This window comes from Telmatherina bonti, assembly GCF_933228915.1.
Source record: "Telmatherina bonti genome assembly, chromosome: 21".
Taxonomy (NCBI): domain Eukaryota; kingdom Metazoa; phylum Chordata; class Actinopteri; order Atheriniformes; family Telmatherinidae; genus Telmatherina; species Telmatherina bonti.
This window is the reverse complement of record NC_136630.1, coordinates 14175577-14194503: the sequence shown is the minus strand read 5'-3', so window position 1 is coordinate 14194503 and position 18927 is coordinate 14175577. Positions and strand designations below refer to the sequence as shown.

At 36.9% G+C, this 18927-nt stretch overlaps 3 protein-coding genes across 3 annotated transcripts; all 3 read left to right on the top strand.

Moving 5' to 3' along the window:
* Positions 1-2726: 2726 nt before the first annotated feature.
* Positions 2727-8157, top strand: LOC306771899 (CD151 antigen-like; the record flags this gene model as incomplete). Its single annotated transcript, XM_079261221.1, has 7 exons — positions 2727-2783; positions 3133-3321; positions 3446-3520; positions 4593-4706; positions 7425-7562; positions 7645-7728; positions 8086-8157. 7 exons carry the CDS (start codon positions 2727-2729, stop codon positions 8155-8157), a joined length of 729 nt encoding a protein of 242 aa, XP_079117347.1.
* Positions 8158-8925: 768 nt separating this feature from the next.
* pus3 (pseudouridylate synthase 3) lies at positions 8926-11950 on the top strand (the record flags this gene model as incomplete). Its single annotated transcript, XM_079261212.1, has 6 exons — positions 8926-9682; positions 9823-10100; positions 10182-10365; positions 10517-10626; positions 10758-10930; positions 11697-11950. Exons 1-6 carry the CDS (start codon positions 9263-9265, stop codon positions 11948-11950), a joined length of 1419 nt encoding a protein of 472 aa, XP_079117338.1. The 5' UTR covers positions 8926-9262.
* Positions 11951-12261: 311 nt separating this feature from the next.
* Positions 12262-18474, top strand: dcakd (dephospho-CoA kinase domain containing). Its single transcript, XM_079260426.1, has 5 exons — positions 12262-12512; positions 14736-14848; positions 15290-15493; positions 16960-17047; positions 17290-18474. The coding sequence occupies exons 2-5, from the start codon at positions 14737-14739 to the stop codon at positions 17573-17575; spliced, it is 690 nt and encodes a 229-aa protein (XP_079116552.1). The 5' UTR covers positions 12262-12512; position 14736; the 3' UTR covers positions 17576-18474.
* Positions 18475-18927: the final 453 nt, after the last annotated feature.

Here is an 18927-nt window from a genome sequence, read left to right as displayed (position 1 = left end):
CTGTTGAGTAACTTTCTGTGTATCTCCTTTCAGTTTCTCTGAAATGCTTTCTTCTGTGTTTCTTCATGTTTCTAGTCAAGCCAACACAAAACTTTACATTATTTATCCGACAGTGTCTTCATTTTGTGGTCTGTGGCTCAGGATGCAACTGTGGCAAGAGGTCAGGAAGACTATAAAAATGATAAATAAATGCAGGTCACCAGTGTGTTGTGACCGTTTCCTTGTAGCTTCTGCATTGGTTGAATTTATAGAATTATTTTGCATGGAGCGAGAGTTTAATGAAGCTACAACCATAAGCAATCCAGTAGTTAGCAAATGAAAATAACTGCTCAAACTAATATCACCCACACAGGTCATTTCAGCTTTTGGTCCAGTCTGCTGAAAGAACCACATACAGTGTTGCTGGAAAAAAAAAAAAACAGTAACTACTTGGCAGATCTTTCCACTGTACATAGATGTCATCATTGAGTATCACACTTTGATATTTTTGTTTGTTACAACACATCTCCGCGGCTTCAAGTCTTGCCTGAATAGTTATTCTTATCAGACAAAAAGTATTCAAATCTTTGAGCAAGTCCTATGGAATTCAAAACAGGAAAAGTGGGAAGGACAATGTCCTCTTTGACTGAGTATTCCAACTATGGTAATGATTTTGCTTCCTGTTCTCATGGAGTCCTTCAAAGACTTGCTACTTCTGCGTAAATCGTCATGCATCCTGTTCCCACAAACTCCCTCAAAGAAGTTTACACTCCATTAGTCCATCACTCTGGGATACTGGGACAAGAGGCAGAACCCATTTTGTTAAAAGAATGTTGAGAATGGTTTCAAGGTGTTTTTAAAGTTGATAAGGAGTAGGCGCGTCCTCCTGTGTTTTACATTTTACCCTGCAGAAATGACCAAATCTCTCATGTTTGATAAAAGCCAACAACATCTACGTACACTGACACTGCAGCAGACTGCTCTGTCAAACCTTGACAAAGGCTGCAGGCTTGACTGTAGTAGCACTAGTAATCTAAACAATTTGTTTCTTTGCATGCAAATATGAATAGATTGAGAAGGCTGCATGTAAAGAGTGCCAGTGTTGGGAAGAACAAAGATAAAACTCTAGAAGTACACACATGACTTGATCCACTCCTGATACATGAGTGACTCGACAGACAGGCTATTATTACAGCTCCTTGGGTAAAAACTCTTGAATCAGCCAAGCTTCTTTTGTCATGATGTTTTCCTTATATACGTTCAAACAGCCTGCTGTGATTCAGTAGTTAATGAGAACAGAAGGAAAAACAGAAAAATCTGATGCCATGTCTGAAATTAGAAACCAGCATGGCTCCTCACAGCCTGATGCACTTTGGCTTGAGCACTAAGAGAAGCAGGAGAGGGGGGGGAAGAGAAAACACCGAGGGCACAGAGGAGATGGAAGCTGAAGAAGATTTGAGGAACAGAGGACGTTTTGGCATCCCAGCAGCTCGGTCCATGCTGCAGCCGGAGGCCTCAGTACTTTTTCAGCATGTGGACTCAAGTTTCCTGCAGCAACAGATCCACGTGTTGCTCAAGGAGCTCAGACGCTTCGAGTTGACTACACTTCCTTGTGTTTCTGTTTGTTCATCAAATGTTTAAAACAAATCATGTTTTAAGATGTGTTTTATAGTCCAAGATGATGAAAAACAAAGATTTAAGTTATACTCTTACATGAATTTCTTTCCACTGCCATCCTTTTATTGTTAATATTAAACAAGTTGTGAGTTTTGTTAAACTCATTTTAAGTCACTTTGGTTGAATGCATCTGCTAAATGGCTAAATGTAAAGAAAAACACAGACTTGTACTCTTTATCAAAGGATTTCTTACTGTATTATGAATTAAAGTTAATTTATTAAATACTAAAATACAAAATTAAAGTATTTTTTTCCGATCCTTCATTGGTTGTTACTTTTCCTCTCCCTCCTACTCGATTCCTCTGCTTCACATAAATTAAACTAAAAATAAAATAAAGAAATACTAAATAAATAATAAAATAAACTGTTTCATCACACGTACAGGCAAAAAGAAACGAAGAAAAAAATCAGAAGCTTCAGTTATCATAACACAGGAATAAAACCCTGGATTTGCAGATTTTACTGAGGCCAGCACCAGCATTACACTGCGTTTCTACAGTATAAATACTGTTGATGGTAAGACTGACAATAAAAGATACTTAAAATTGATCAAATAAATAAATAAATAAGAGAAGAATCCAAGTAAGACCAAAGAAACAGTCATAATGAAAGGGAAATGCCATTTGACTTGCACAGCTATTGTTTTGTTCCAAGGAGTTTTAAAATAGCAACAAAGAGATTTTAGATGATGCAAAACATCTGCAACATACTTAGTTTGAGGCACAAAACAGCTGAGTTATTTGTTGGAGCGCCACAGTTCAGAAGAAGAGCAGGACTGTGTGTCGCTGTAGTTCCCAAGCAACACTTTTCTCTCCATAGATTCCCACTTTGTATGAAACGTCTTGCAATCAGCGTGATCCTGCAATGCAAATATTTCAACAGTAACCTTGTGTTTTTATCTGATACATCAATTTAAATGCTTTCAGGGCACCTGCTAATTTTCATATACCTGTAGGACGTACTACACTTGCAGCTTAGTCTCTTTTCACACCTTGATCGAGGAAAGTCCACAAGTTTTTCTCTTTTCTTTATTCAACTTTAACACAACAGAAACTTCTCTTTGCCTCACAATGTGCGGCTTTTGCGGCATCAAATGTTGTTTCATTTTCTTCAATTCGCTCTTTCTGGTGAGTGAAGTCTGTAATTAATGTTTGAGTAAAAATGTAAAAGGAAGCTGATCAATAGAAAAAATAGACTGGTTGCCTATGTATATCTGCTGCTGATATAGAAGTAGTAAGCGGCTACTTCTACTACTACAATAGCTTAAGACTTTTAGGACAGAGCTGTACTTCACTGCTGCTTTACATTGATTCTGAGATGTGCAGATCATTCCTCTGTTGCTTTTTGTTTTTTTCTTACAATGATTTAAGTGAGCAGGAGGCTGCCATTAGATCTAGGGCTAAACTGGGTTGAATGGGTTTAATGTTACGACACAAAGCAGAGCAATAACGCCGAGTTGTTGAACTTGTTTTTTAGGCATCTGGAGTTGCTCTCATTGTCATCGGAGCACTGCAATACTCAACTTATTCACAGATGGGCGTCTTTGCAGGGAACAGTTTGTCTCAAATAGCTGTAGTCCTCATTGCCGTTGGTGTCGCCATTACCATGATTTCTCTCTTGGGCCATTTTGGGGCATTCCTTAATAATTCCTCCATGGTGGCTTGTGTGAGTACCATATGTTCCTGACTGAATCTGACATAATGTCCTCCATGCAATCATGCAATATATGCAATATATGATTATAAAGGAGATGGAACTGATTTATTTCATGGCTTTTTGATTGAATTAGTTCATCTTCATCCTGATAGTGATCATCCTTTTGGAGGTCCTCACAGGAGCTGCCCTTTATATACTCCGCAGCAGGGTAAGACAAAGAGGATTATTTGAGAAAAGGTATTTATCTGTCTGTCTGTCTGTTTTTTATTTGTCTTTTTTTTTTTCTTTTTTTCTTTTTTTTTACAATATTTCTGTGATTTGACACAATTATAAATAAATTTGGGCTTTAAGGGTTAATGGGATAAACTGCTTTTCTAATGCTATTGTCATTTTATGCAAATTGTCTCCAGTCTCTTAAGCCTTTTTTTACAACTATATATATACATATATATATATATATATATATATATATATATATATATATATATATACATATATATATATATATATATATACATATATATATATATATATATATATATATATATATATATATATATATATATACATATATATATACATATACATATATATATATATATATACATATACATATATACATATACATATATATATACATATATACATATACATATATATATATATATATATATACATATACATATATATATATATATACATATATATATATATATATATACATATATATATATATATATATATACATATATATATATATATATATACATATATATATATATATATATACATATATATATATATATATATACATATATATATATATATATATATATATATATATATATATATATATATATATATATATATATATATATATATATATATATATATATATATATATATATACATATACATATATATATATATATATATATATATATATATATATATACATATACATATATATATACATATATATATACATATATATATATACATATACATATATATATACATATATATATACATATATATATATACATATACATATATATATACATATATATATATATATATATATACATATATATATATATATATATACATATATATATGTGTATATATATATATATATATATATATATATGTATATATATATATATATATATATATGCATATAACTGTGTGTCAGAAGGAATAATTGAGGTGATGTTACTTTAAATAAAACAAAGCTCCAGTGCTATCGAGACAATAATTTAATCCCATTTTCTCTGAAGACTGCCCTTCTGCAGATGAATCAGGCGAATAGTGCTATGGACAACAAAGCCCGACTGTCGATCAGCGAATACAGCCCGGAGAAGAGACACGCCATCAACAGGATTCAGGAAAAGGTGACACAAACAGAGCTTGATGATTCATAGTTGTAAAAAAAGGCTTAAGAGACTGGAGACAATTTGCATAAAATGACAATAGCATTAGAAAAGCAGTTTATCCCATTAACCCTTAAAGCCCAAATTTATTTATAATTGTGTCAAATCACAGAAATATTGTAAAAAAAAAAAAAAAAAATGACAGAAATAAAAAACAGACAGACAGACAGATAAATACCTTTTCTCAAATAATCCTCTTTGTCTTACCCTGCTATGGAGTATATAAAGGGCAGCTCCTGTGAGGACCTCCAAAGGGATGATCACTATCAGGATGAAGATGAACTAATTCAATCAAAAAGCCATGAAATAAATCAGTTCCATCTCCTTTATAATCATATATTGCATATATTGCATGATTGCATGGAGGACATGATATCAGATTCAGTCAGAAACATATGGTACTCACACAAGCCACCATGGAGAAATTATTAAGGTTATATATATATATATATATATATATATATATATATATATATATATATATATATATATATATATATATATATATATGTTTTGTATTGTTTTTCTTTTATCAGTAATCAAACTTTCTTGAAACAAATCTTGAGATCACATGATAATACAGAGGTAAAACAAACCAGGTGTCCCTGGACATAAAATAAAACCAAAATTTGCTCTGAATGTTGGGGAAAATCTTCCATGTTATCTCCACCACCATTAATGTTTACATGGATAAATGAGAAATCGTTTAAGGAGTTTGGTAAATGGACTTGTACTTCTATAGCGCTTTTCTAGTCATACAGACCACTCAAAGTGCTTTACACTACTTGTCACATTCACACACACACACTCATTCTACACACTCATACCCCGATAGGCACATCAGGGGGCAGTGTCTTGCCCTAGGACACTTTGGCATTTCAGGGGAAGCCTGGAATCAATCCCCCAACTTACCAGTTGAAGGACAACTGCTCTTCCTCCTGAGCTACAGCCGTTTTGTAAAAGCACTAAAATTAAAAGGCTGTGATGACCCTGCCATGCAGTCTGCAGCAGTACTATGTGAGGATCTGTTTGGGTTTACATTTATGCTTTATGTTTAGTCATTCAGATGCTTTTATTCAAATCAACAAACAATGAAAGACAAAACAGTGGTCTATGTGCAAAACACTAAATTTGATTAAATCTATAAATAACAGAATCCATATAGATTGGTATGAAAATGCAAAGTTAATGCAGGTTAAGATGTTAGAGACAATACAGGGAAAATAAATGAGTATCCAAGAGATTCCTGAAGGACAAACCTCCTGAGAGGATTGCAGAGGTTGAGACAGAGCATCGGCCTGTTTGGCTGAGTTTAGATAGATGGGTGCAGAGCCAGCAGTCACTGTGATTAAACATTAGTGACTTAAATTTTATTCAGGCGACCATGCCCACTGGAGTTCAGTGAGTCACAGAGTGGCATGTGTCCTTTTTGGTTGATCATACATAATTTAATTCTCTCTACTCAAGTCAACAGAAGGCACAGACCCCTCTGTGGATGCCTGTGGGCAGACTGTTTCTGACCAGTTGTGTCTGGACTGAATGTTAGCCAGCAAACAAACGCATAAGTTAATGGATGTAACTATCATTAAGATGTAAATATTTTGTGTATCCAGACACCACAAGATTTCTATAATCTGAATCTTTTAAAAATAAAAAAAAAACAAACAAAAAAAGAACTATTTTCTCTTCCACCTCTATATGATACTTTTGGAGGATGTGCAGCGTTTGGATACATTTTTTTTTTTTAAATGTAAGGTTTCTATTGTTTCAAATGAACATAATCCAACAATAAATTGCAAGGAAAGTTGGGAAAAGAAAAGATGGATCAATGAAAGAAATAAAAAGGGGAAACAAGAAGCAACTAACACAAAACGAGAGTACAGCTTACCTCAGGTTTCCCCAACCAGAGGTCTGATTATATAATCCGCCACCTTCTCTCCAACTCACACCTTCAAGTTAATTGCAACCAAAGAAAGAGCCCTGTCTCTCTAGGAATATTGGATATTTTTTCCATTCAGTATATAGAGGATTCATAACCCATGACTGAAAAATGTGACATGGTAACATTTATGTTAGTGCTTATCTTTGTATTGCATAGCACAACTAGTCTCTGACAATTTATTGTTGTCCAACCCCAGCCAAGTGTTACATAAACTCCAATCTCAATCATGTCCTTAATTGTGCCCTTAAACATCTAAGAGCATAGTTGAAAAATTGAGTAATCATGAAAGTGGAAATGTAAAAAGAATGTGAGCAATCTTGGGCAGGACCAGGTGTGAACATACATTTTTATGCTTTATGGTGAAAGGTTCAACCCCAGCTGCCCAGTCAAGAGTACCAACTCTAGCATCTGAGGAAGGAGAAATGCTGTCTGTGGCATGGGACGATCTATATTTTCAAAGAGAATTTTTTAAAATTTATTTGTGGGAATTGTTATGTATTTTTCTGTGTACCAATGTTTCTATTTTAAAACTTATCACAAAATTAAAGATTTTATTGGGGGTTTTTTAATCACTGAATCCAACCGTCCTCCTCAAGCCTGAAATGGGTTTGGCAGGTATGGAAAATAGATGGATGGATGGATAAAATCGTTTATAAGGAGTTGCTGTTTCTTTTTTTTCTTAACAACAAAGCATCAGTGTATGCAGCTTCTGTGCATTTGCACTTTTTTGGTTACAGTTCAAATGCTGTGGTGCAGACAGCTCAGATGACTGGTCTCAGAGTGCGGGCTGGGGAAACCACAACGCCGTACCAGACTCCTGCTGTAAGGAGAAAAGTGAAGGCTGTGGTCAGGACAAGACTAAAATAAACAAAAAGGTGTGCTGGGAAAATTAAAATTTGTCTAATTTCTGAAGTTAAACAAAAAAGAACAATTTCAGGATTATTTCTTGTTCCTCAGGGATGCATCTTAGCCATCAAGCTCTTCCTGTTGAAGAATTTGGTTTGGGTTGGAGCCATCTGCATAAGTCTTGGAGTCACAGAGGTGCAACACTTGTGCATTTTATATATGGCAACTACCCTTACTATTAAGAATGACATGCAGGAAATGAATGAAAACTGTAAATCTATGACAGCTTTTGCACTGTAGCAAGTGTTTACCCAAGTGGGAAATTTTCCTTTCTTGTAGTCAACAAGCTAAAATGTAACTTCTGAACAACAAAAACACATGAATAACCCACATTTATAAATACCTTAAATTTCATATCCATGTGAAAATAGGTTCCATCTAACTCAGTTACTGTCATTCAGGTTTAATGACTTTTTAATTGGGCAGAACATGTCAGTAAGGATGTCTTTGATTTCATTACCTACTGCTAACTTAATTTTTTTCTTAATACAGGTCTTCGGAGTGGTAGTTGGTTTGTGCCTGTGCTTGGATATGAAACGGAAGAACTATGAAAACATCAGCTAATCTGTCATCACAGCCATCCCCAGCACATTTGATCTTTCTACAAATCAAATTACAAATGGCTTTGCTGAATTAATGTCTTATTTTATTTAGATTTTCTTTAGACATGATTATACAAATACTAATATGTTTATAAAGCCTTATAAGCTACTTCCATGCTCATTAAATGTGTCCATTCCAACATGGTGTCCATCAAGGTCTTTGATCCATTGTGATTTATGACATCAGAAAAATCTGTGTCAGTCTTGGCTAATTGAAACACTATTTGATTAGCAATAAATATGCAATTTATCTTGGATGATGCAGAGTGGTCAATTTTTTTTGAAACCCTAACCACTGATTTTGCAAAAATATTTGTGAAGCATTTCTGTTTTACCAGAAATTTTGACTTTTGTCTTTTACTTTTCCAGCCATCATGATAAGCAATTAATTAAAATCTAAATTAAAAAAAAAACACATCTGTGATACTATTATATTGTTCTTATTCTAAGGTACGCTATACCTTTTACAAAACAGTAAAATGTGTAAAAAGGCGCAATTTACAAACGTTGCCATTTGCAAAGCAATTTAGAGCATAAAACGACATTTCCCATAATCCCTCTCCCGGAAGTGTGTCCGTTGACGAAACTTATCCGACTTCCTCTCAGCAGCTAACTCGTATCGGCTGGGTGAGAGACACGCGTGTGCTAGTAAGCTATACATTTATATAAAAAATTACGACTTAATAAGCAATATGGAGACTTGGAAATAAACTAAAGCCACAGATATATAACCACATGAGTCAAAACCAATATTAGACTTGGTAAATCCTTTGTTTTTACGGAGCTGTCCATTCATGATAACAGTCTGCATGTAGTGATAAATAGTATTACTTCGTTTTGCGACAGACTTAGGTTAGCATTCTTTATAAACAATATGCAATACGTGTAAAAGTAATACCTTTTGATATTATTTAAGTAAACGTAGGCATTAGATATTTAGCTGACACACATTGTGAGTCTGTTCACTTTATAAATCCACAAGTGTGGTTGGCAACTAACTGTGTTGGTCACTCACGAAAGATTTTTTTACTTAAACTATATTTTGTGCGTCCTTTTCATCAAGCAACATGTCAGATACTTTAATTCAGAGAGTGAAGGAACTGGAAGCAGAGGTGGAAAAGCTCAGGGCCCAGCTGAAGGACAGCAATGGAGTTGGAGATGACATGGAAGTGATAAGTAGTTCATCTCCTAAAGAAATGACAGGCTGTATTTGCGATGGGAACACCAGCAGCAAGAAAAAGGAGAGAAAGAAATCAAGCAAGGATCGTCCTTTTGACTTTGCGGCACATCCCCAGCGCCATGTGGCCTTGCGGCTGGCTTACCTGGGATGGGCCTACCAGGGCTTTGCAGTTCAGGAGAACACGGACAACACCGTGGAGGCCAGACTCTTTGAAGCTTTGCTGAAAACCCGGCTGATCCAGGACCGACAGAGCTCCAATTACCACCGCTGTGGTCGCACTGATAAAGGAGTCAGTGCCTTTTCACAGGTGAGTACATTGATATTCAAATCTATGCTCTCATAAAGACGAATGCCCCATTTGTTGTCTAAAAAACTTAGGTCCTAATGGTAGTCCATGGAGAGGAAGCTGTGATGGGGTTTCTGAATACTTTCCTTTCCACACTGCAGGTTATAACTATTGATTTGCGCTCAACACAGTTTTGTGGAGGGCTGGGAGTCACACTTCCTGAAAACATCGACATCAACACCAAATCGAAAGTGCCAGCCTCCGAGCTTCCGTATCTGAAGATGTTGAACAGAGTGCTGCCGCAGGACATTCGGGTTTTGGACTGGGCACCAGTAGCTGAAGGTTTCAGCGCACGTTTCGACTGCCAGTGGCGCACGTATCGTTACTACTTCCCCCGGGGATCCTTGGATGTGGTGCTGATGGCAGACGCTGCAAAAAGGTGCGTGAATTAGACACGAAATGGTGAATGCTGATGGCACCCGATGAGGATTTGATTTAAGGACACCTTGACACCCAACAGATACGAAGGGACTCATGACTTTCGTAATCTGTGCAAAATGGATGTGGGCAACGGCGTCTTGCAGTTTGAGAGGACCATCTTATCGGCCACAGTCACTCCTGTCCAACCCCAAAATGTCTCCAGCACAGACCAGTATGATCTCTTCATGTTTGAGATCAAAGGATTGGCCTTTCTTTATCACCAGGTAAAAACAGATGACTACCCATGGCTCTATTTTAAACAATATATTGCACTGATTATTATTAATCACAATTTTGATGCAAATTTTTGTGCATCTGAGTTCCTTGATTTGAGGTTGGTTCATTTCTGCAGTGACTGTCCTTGTTTTGCTGCAGGTACGCTGCATGATGGCAGTGCTTCTTTTAATTGGACAGAAACTGGAAGCACCAGACATAACTGAACAACTTCTGGATGTTGAAAAAAATCCCAGGAAGCCCCAGTACAGGTGAAGCGACCACTCTCCCATTGTGTAAAATTACAGCTATCAAAAATCTAGACAAACAGAAATTCTCCTGTGTGATGTCAGTCATTAATGGTAGCTGTTAAACTGAGATCCATGCCCTGTGTGGACTGCAGCATGGCAGTGGACTACCCCCTGGTGCTGTACGACTGCCACTTTGAGGGTCTAATCTGGCAACAGGACCCTGAAGAGATGAACCACGTCTTGTCGTCGCTGCAGCAACACTGGACCCAGAGTGCAGTCAGGGCCCATCTCCTGAATGGGATGATCCGGGGTTTGGAAGACAGAGGTGAGAGATGGATGGTGTTCCTCACTGAAACTAGCACTTATAGCTCATTACAAACAAATCACTGTAGTTGTGCCAGTAAAAGCAGGTGCACATGTTGAATTGACTTTGCAGGAAAACTCAGCATGAGTCAAACTGCTGGCGAACGCTTTTTGGCCTACATAAACTGAATTTCATTTCATGCACGATAATATTTCACAATCCGAGCATGACGGTAAGATTATGATACGGCTCGTACATCCGGTCGATAATCGAAGGTAGCAGTGATTCGGAGGAGACCCACAAGAATCATTTTAATTTTCTTCATTAAATCTAAAAATTAGAATGTTCTTGTAAACCTTTACACTGCTTCCTTTATTCCTCGTACAGGTATTTACTTTGTCTTCACATAACTGATTAGTTATGTCAGATATATTGGTTAGCTCACCACTGGGCACCACTTTTGCACAGATTTAAAACTGGTAACTGTAGTTTTTCTCTGTTGCTTATAGTAGCTGTCTAATGGGTGTAGTTTGGGAGCTTTAGGCAGAAATTTGAGTCACAATACATTGCACAAAACAACCGTGGGCATCATGCTTTACCAGTTCATTAGCAATAGATGTTTTTGAGCCCTGGTGGTTGTGTGATCTCATAAAAGTACATTAATGTGGATTGCCATAACTGGCATATACTTGGAAGTAAGCTATCAAAAGAAAAAAAAAGTGGAAAGTGTCAGTAATGTAAAAGGATTTGTGGAGTTGTAAATGAATTTTTTTTTCTCCATCCACAGGTGGTGTGTCCTCTAACCATTGTTGGTTGGTAGAAGGCAGCAGGCAGAAAAATTACCGACCACTCCTGGAGCGTCCGTGCTGCGAGAGCCTGGAGTCTCGAATAAACCATTTTGTTAAAAGAGGCAGACTGGAGCGAGAGGAAGGGGAAAGTGGAGGTGAAATAATCCACAGAGGGAAAAGATCCAAAAATTCTTCTAGTCAACCTGCTGCTACATCTGAGATGCCAAGTTTGAATCAGAAAGCAGAAGATTAGTGAGGTTTTGTTTGTTTGTTTTCTCCCATTGGAAAATGGACTGATCAGTTTTTTTTAAAAATATAAAAATATTTTTTTTAATGTACTCAAAAAGCAAAATTGTGAATTTCACATTTCCTCAGTTTTTTTTTCATGCTAATTTTTGTTTGCAAAAACAAAAAGTAAATAAATAAAACGCATTGTTGATTAAGTATGTGTCATTTTATTGTTGTGACTTCCAAGAGGGAGGAAACTTGGGGTTACTTAAGCGGAACTTAAAATCAACACAAGAAGAGACATCGGCGTATTTTTCAGGTGGCTCTTGTCAAGCTAAGAAGCTAGGTTGTTAGCAGTCAGGACTGCAAGTCAGAGTAACAGTTGTTATTTTGTCAGGCGGCTTTTTCTGTCCTCTGTCTGCGAATTGGATTGTACACCATAAAAATGTCGGTGGTGTCGTTTGTCTGGCCGCTCGTGGTCCTTTTGACCTGATCAACACTATTGCTAGCATTAGGTCGTTAGCAATCTGAGGCCCGGCGCGGATTTCTGCTGTATTTCAGTCAACATCAGGAATCTCGTCTACAAGGTAAAACAAAAAGTAACAAATTTCTGATTTATTAGTAATAAAAATCAACTGTAGTTTCAGCTTCACATATCCCATGGTCTTATGTTTTCGACATGATTATAACATGGAAATTAGTATTTTAAAAAAAACTAACCGGTGAAACCAGTTTGACAATCAGCTGAAACGTCATTTAAAGTGTAAGGCGGCACTTCCACAGCAGGAGGCGTGTTAAGGTGACACTCTTGTGCTTAAATGAAAGTTTTTGCATAAGATTTAACTAAACAGAAAGATCTTTATCACAGGTTCAAAGTTGGAAAATGTCATTATTCATAAAGACTTGTACAAAACATTCAACTCATCAAAACATCTGGAAAAATGTCAACAAATGTTTACGGAGTGACAAAAATCCCAAATCCTTTTACTGTAATTACCAACGAAATGAAACAATACGATCTGGCTTCATTCAGTGTCCAGAGCTACAAAGTTAAACAAATAATAGCAAAACGTGATCAGAAATAAATAATTTCCATGCTACCAAAGAGCTCTAACCATTAGCTATCGATATATAAATTAACCATGTAGGTGCTTAATAGTAAATTAAATGGGTTGTTTATGGGTTGCTTTTAAATTTAAAAAGAAGACAAAATGAAATTTTTATAAGCATTCCACAAATTTTATCGTGTTTCTTTCCTGAAAATAAGTTGGTAATGGATAAAGACAGCCTAATTGATTTATTTTTGTTCAAGGCGTGTTAGCTAATCTGTAATAACATGATGATCACTCACCTAATATATTGAGGGGGTCCTCCTAATGCGACCTAAAGCACTTTATCAGTCAGGGTGTGGGCAAAGGACATCTATAGGTATCCTGGAGTGTCTGATATCAGGATGTTTTTGCTCCTTTGAGCCTTGTTTGTTGTGGGGTGGGGGCACTGTGTATTAAGCTTGTTTCCCTCAGATTACATTAGATGGGCATTTAGGTAAACACTTCAGGCAAGATAAGTGATCAGATATGGAAACTTTGAGGTGATACACATGAACAAGAAAGTGTTTACAGAGTGTGTCTCAGACTCCAGGTGCATTTTCACAAACCCCCACTTGACATTGCAGGTGTGTGAAAAGCACAATGCAATAGTTTGATGATGATATCCTGAGCAGCTTTGGTGTCTCAACTAGGCCTGTCACAGTAACAAATTTAGCCATGCGATTAATTGTCTCAGAAATGATTGCAATAGACGATAATATAATGCTAAGTGATTATTGTTGTCATTTTGAGACCATTTGCAACTAAAATAACAATAATGCCATAATAATGCAAGTACACCCTTTCAAAGATCCACATGCTTAAAGTTGTGGAAATGCAGTTTGTAACATGTATGTTCATCCAGGTAAGTTATACTGGCTGTGAAATGTTTGCAACATTTTTCAAAATGTCACCTTTTATACAATATTTAAGGGCAGCATGGCTTTACCAACCACGCTATCTGAGTGCACACTATGTTGCACTGTCCTATTTGTATTTAATCTGTCAGGTAAACACCTTGGTTATCAAGGAGTTTTAAGGTGTTTTTTTTTTTCCCTGCTGGGAAAACTGCTGTTGATGATTGGCTTTTAGGTGCAGTGGAAGCTTGTTGTATTGCTGTGTTTACTTCATATTATCTTAAAACAAATGCGGCAAAGAGAGGGAAGAAAGACAAATGAAAATTATTGCGTCCGGCAAACTTATTGCGCACATTTTTTCTTATCATGCGATTAATTGACTTATTGTTTATTGCAACAGGCCTAGTCTCAACTTAAATGTCATGGAGTCCATTGAGACTTTATAAGACATAATTTCTACAATGAGGCAAGAATCATTTGTCTATTTTCATGTACTGGAAATAGCAAACATTTTTCCGCCATTAGTTATTTTAAAATTGTATTGATTGAAAACTCACCACAGTCAGCCGCAAAACATTTACTTGTATTTTCATCCATTACTAATTATACGTTAATAGATTAACCAAGAGAGTTTTTTACATTTATATGTTTCGCTCATAAATTAGATTGTTGCACATTAAACAAGTTTTGTAGCATTTCTAGATGTGCTGACTGTGTTAGCATTTATTCCTTCCTGTGTTATAAAATTTGAAATAGTTATTTTCTCTTGTTTTATGTAAATACAAAAACGATCCTTAAATAGTTGTGATGCAGAGCAGCACCATAACTGTGCAGTTATTGCCTGAATTGTGTATTTCTGTCTTAGGATGTACCTGGTGGGGCTAACGGGAGGTATCGCCTCAGGAAAAAGCAGTGTATCTTCCATGCTGCGGGAGCTTGGGTGTCCCATTATTGATGCTGATGTTGTGGCCAGGAAAGGTAGGTTTGATATTCCTATTCTGCAAGCAGCATTTTTCCAAAGTGAGCACAGATTTAAAAGGAATCCGTCCACTTTAAAGTCTTCTTTTGGTGACAATCTATCAAACAAATCCGGTTCATTAAGACAAAAGCTTGGAGAGAGTATGAATCATAAAAGATGTCTCCACTGACTGCAGGGATGTTGTTGTAGTTATTAGTGAAGATAAAAAGGTCACAGAAGTGAGTAAAAAGTATGTTGCTGCATGTAGGAAATAATATAATGTTATTATGCACATGATTTAATTACACTCAGGTGATGAGTCTAATGTGGAACTGCTACGTCTCATAAGCCGCTGTGTTTATTTTTAACACACTAATTGGTTTTGTTTATTCCTGTTCTGTGCTGTAATAAGTTAAGAAGATATATTCTTTATTTGATGCATTGCTTTTTTGCCGTACCAGTTGTGGAGCCGCACACTCCTGCCTACTCCCGCATCATTTACCACTTCGGGCCAGAGATTCTACAGGAGAACGGGGAGATCGACAGGCAGAAGCTGGGCCAAATCATCTTTGCCAATGAGGAAAAGAGGAGGCTGCTGAACTCCATCACCCACCCCGAGATTCACAAACTGATGCTCAAAGAGATCTTTTTCTACTTGGTCAGAGGTGAGGAGGGCTTCCGTTGCCAAGGAAAAAGATGGATCTTGAACTGCGATTCAGCTGTGGAGACGAGACTAAATTTCCCACTAAGCATGAGGAGTGTTTCTCTGAAGTAAACACACAGGCAGGTCTAGAAAACTATTGATGGGGAGCCAAGCAGGGGCACAGCTGGCAAAAAGGGTGGCAAATTCTCCCATAAAACTCTTTTTTTTTTTTTTTTTTTTTTTTTTTTTTTTTAGTACTAGACATAATGGACTTTTTATGGCAACTAAAGTCGTCTCTGTAAAAAGTTTGGCAAAAATCACGTAAGTCATCAGTGGTAGTTTCTGATCTGCCATTGTTCAGGTTTACCCTCGATAGTATGTTGTTAAACCCCTTAATGTCTACATTTACACACAGTTATATTTAAAAGCAAAATAAATAGAGTGAAGAAAGTGGAAAATAAATCAATTATATATTTCATAAATTAATCACAATAAATAAATAGCATAAAAATGAGTACATAAATAATAGTCAGTAAATATAAATAAATAAAATTAACAAGGTGATAAGAAATTAAATTGAAAAAAAGCCAGAAGCAGGTTGTCGTAAAGTTGCAACAATGAGTGTCAAGAGGTTAATTACTGTTGTGCAAGGATTTAATTTGACGATTTGAGGGGAGAAACGCCTTGAGCACAATCAGATGTGTTATTAGTGTTAATTCAATGTTGTGGCCAGAATAATTTAACATTGGCATTATCTGCCGGTGTTATGACTTTACCAACCTCTGTATGACATAAACAGTCTGCACAGAGTTGTGTGTTTACTCGGCGAGATAGTTTTTTTTATGACAAATTTCTGACTTTAGCTTCCTGATTTTAGCTTGCAATCTTTCCTATGTCATGTTTTACAGTTGCATCAGTTATTTAAGGGCTACATAGTGTTTGATACTATCAAATATAATAATGGACTCAAACAATATAATATAACAATATAACAATAACAAAAACAATATAATACAATATAAATATGGACTCAAACAAGACATTAGTTGACTTGCCCAAAAATTTTCTGTTCTCTTCCACATATTTTTACACCTGGATAGGAGAGTGGTGCATCTTCTTTTGAATATGTTACTTCTGCGTTCACTTTTGCTCGATCATCTGAGGTTGACCCATTTAAAGAACCGTTTATGCTTATTAAAATGTGATTTTCTAACTTTGGGTGGTATTTGGGGTTGAAGAGCAGGTGATAGTCAATGTTCCATCCTTGCAAACATAAAAGATATTTTTCAAGTATCTCAACAGTGATGATTGGAAAAAAAAGAGAACATTGCAGGCTCTTTGTATCTGCATAGCAACTCCAGATATCACAAGTGCCTTAAAAACATTTCATGCTCTATTTGTTATATGTAACTTCATTTTGTTTCTGGTGTTTGTGCAGACCGTAAATGTGCCGGCCCTAATTATTTCTGTTTCATAATCACTCCCAAGGGTACCGCTATGTGGTGCTGGATGTTCCCCTTCTCTTCGAAACCAGACGTCTCACTAAGTTTCTGAACCACACTGTAGTAGTTTACTGGTAAGACCACCATACTGAGTCTCATGGATTGTTTGTTTCCCATTTTCATATTTGAAATCATTAGAAATGTCAAGCTTTGTTTTTGACACAAATATACTATTAAGTGTAGTTTTGTGCATTACTTGTGACTTTTCTCCAGCTCTCTTTGTGCTCTGTTAGCATGACTTACAGCCTCTAGATTTTTCTGACAAGGCACACTAAATGCATCACAAAATAACCCTCCATTATCTGTTTCGTTCCAGCGACCCTGCCACTCAGCTGCAGCGCCTGATGCAAAGGGACGGCCTGACCCAGGAGCAGGCCAAGCAGCGTGTGGCTGCGCAGATGCCGCTCAATGAAAAGCGTGGCTTGGCCAATCATGTTATTGAGAACTCGGGCAGCCGGGAGGACACCCACCGGCAGGTCCTGCGGCTCCACACAAAGCTGGAGGACTCCATGGACTTCCTTTTAGTGAGGTTCATCGCCATTGCCGCCACCGCTGGTTTGGGTGGGATACTGCTCTACGCTGCAAAGATACTCTTATCCTAACAGAGGAGAGGAAGGTGTTGGGAACAAGGGGTTTCAGCCTAAAATGTGCTCAAATGTAAAGCTGTGAGTAAAATCAGGCAGAAACAGGTCGAAGGCAACAAAGCAGTTTTGTGTGAAATTATCTTCACAGCTCCAACCACTACAGTCCAGCAGTGTGACATGCTATACTGAGGGTTAATGCAGTCTTTTATCATTTAAAAAAAAAAAAAAAACTCACAGATAAGTGTGGATTAATGTGAAGGCTTTCTATGTGCAATTTCTGTTGGTTTTCCTCAGAGACACTTAATTCAGAAAACAGACTCGAAGCTCAGATGTTATGTCAGTGCTGCGAACAGAGATGGAAGCTCAGACTGCAAATGTGGACTAACTCTTTAAATTGGTGTAGCAAACTATTCATTAATGACCTAAAACAGTTAAAGCTTGACACTGAAAATTTCTATCTTAGTACACCTTTTAAAACAAATTTCAGCATCTAAGTTTAGATTGTTTAGATAAGATTGGTTGCAAGTGAAATGATCTGCTGCTGGAGTGAGCAACGTGAATATTCACATCAGCTTTTACACATTCAGGAACCACTTTTTCAGTTCTTATATATAAAATGTCCATCTCCAGTAACAAGTATCTTTTAAACTGAGTCACAAATGAAGTTGTGCTTTAAAAAGAAAAAAGGAATGATCACCCATTTACAGAAAATGTAATGATTGTATAGTGAAGATATACAATGAGAATGTATTAGACAATCCATTTGTACTGAGAGCAGTAGGAATTAACAGTTTTATTTATCACTGTATTTTCTTACACTTGCGCTGTCTTCTGTAAAAAGACCTTTTTTTTTCTTTACACACTTGTGACTAAACATTTGTAACCTTATATGCTTAACTTAAATATAAATAACAACACCACGGTTTTAACAAGTATAAGATGTGTCGCTTAATCGGTTCATTGCTGCATTTTAAATGCTTGTTTTGGGAAGGAAGTCTGAGAGCTGGAACAGGGGGAACGGGGGCGGGGGGATGTTTCTGTGCTGAGAAGAATGACATCATTACTGCACTTGCAGAATATAAAAGGAAATCACTTATTTTACTCAGGATTATTTTTTCCATCCATCCATCCATCCATCTTCTGCCGCTTATCCGGGGTCGGGTCGCGGGGGCAGCAGCCTAAGCAGGGAAGCCCAGACTTCCCTCTCCCCAGCCACATTTACCAACTCTGCGGGGGGGATCCCGAGGCGTTCCCAGGCCAGCTGAGAGATATAATCCCTCCAGCGTGTCCTGGGTCTTCCCCGGGGTCTCCTCCCAGAGGGACGTGCCTGGAACACCTCACCAGGGAGGCGTCCAGGAGGCATCCTGACC

Coding starts and splice junctions, on each gene's coding strand:
- dcakd (XM_079260426.1), top strand. CDS start 14,737: ATGTACCTGGTGGGGCTAACGGGAGGTATCGCCTCAGGAAAAAGCAGT. Junction 15,494..16,959: donor CTTTTTCTACTTGGTCAGAG/GTGAGGAGGGCT, acceptor ATCACTCCCAAG/GGTACCGCTATGTGGTGCTG. Junction 17,048..17,289: donor CACACTGTAGTAGTTTACTG/GTAAGACCACCA, acceptor GTTTCGTTCCAG/CGACCCTGCCACTCAGCTGC.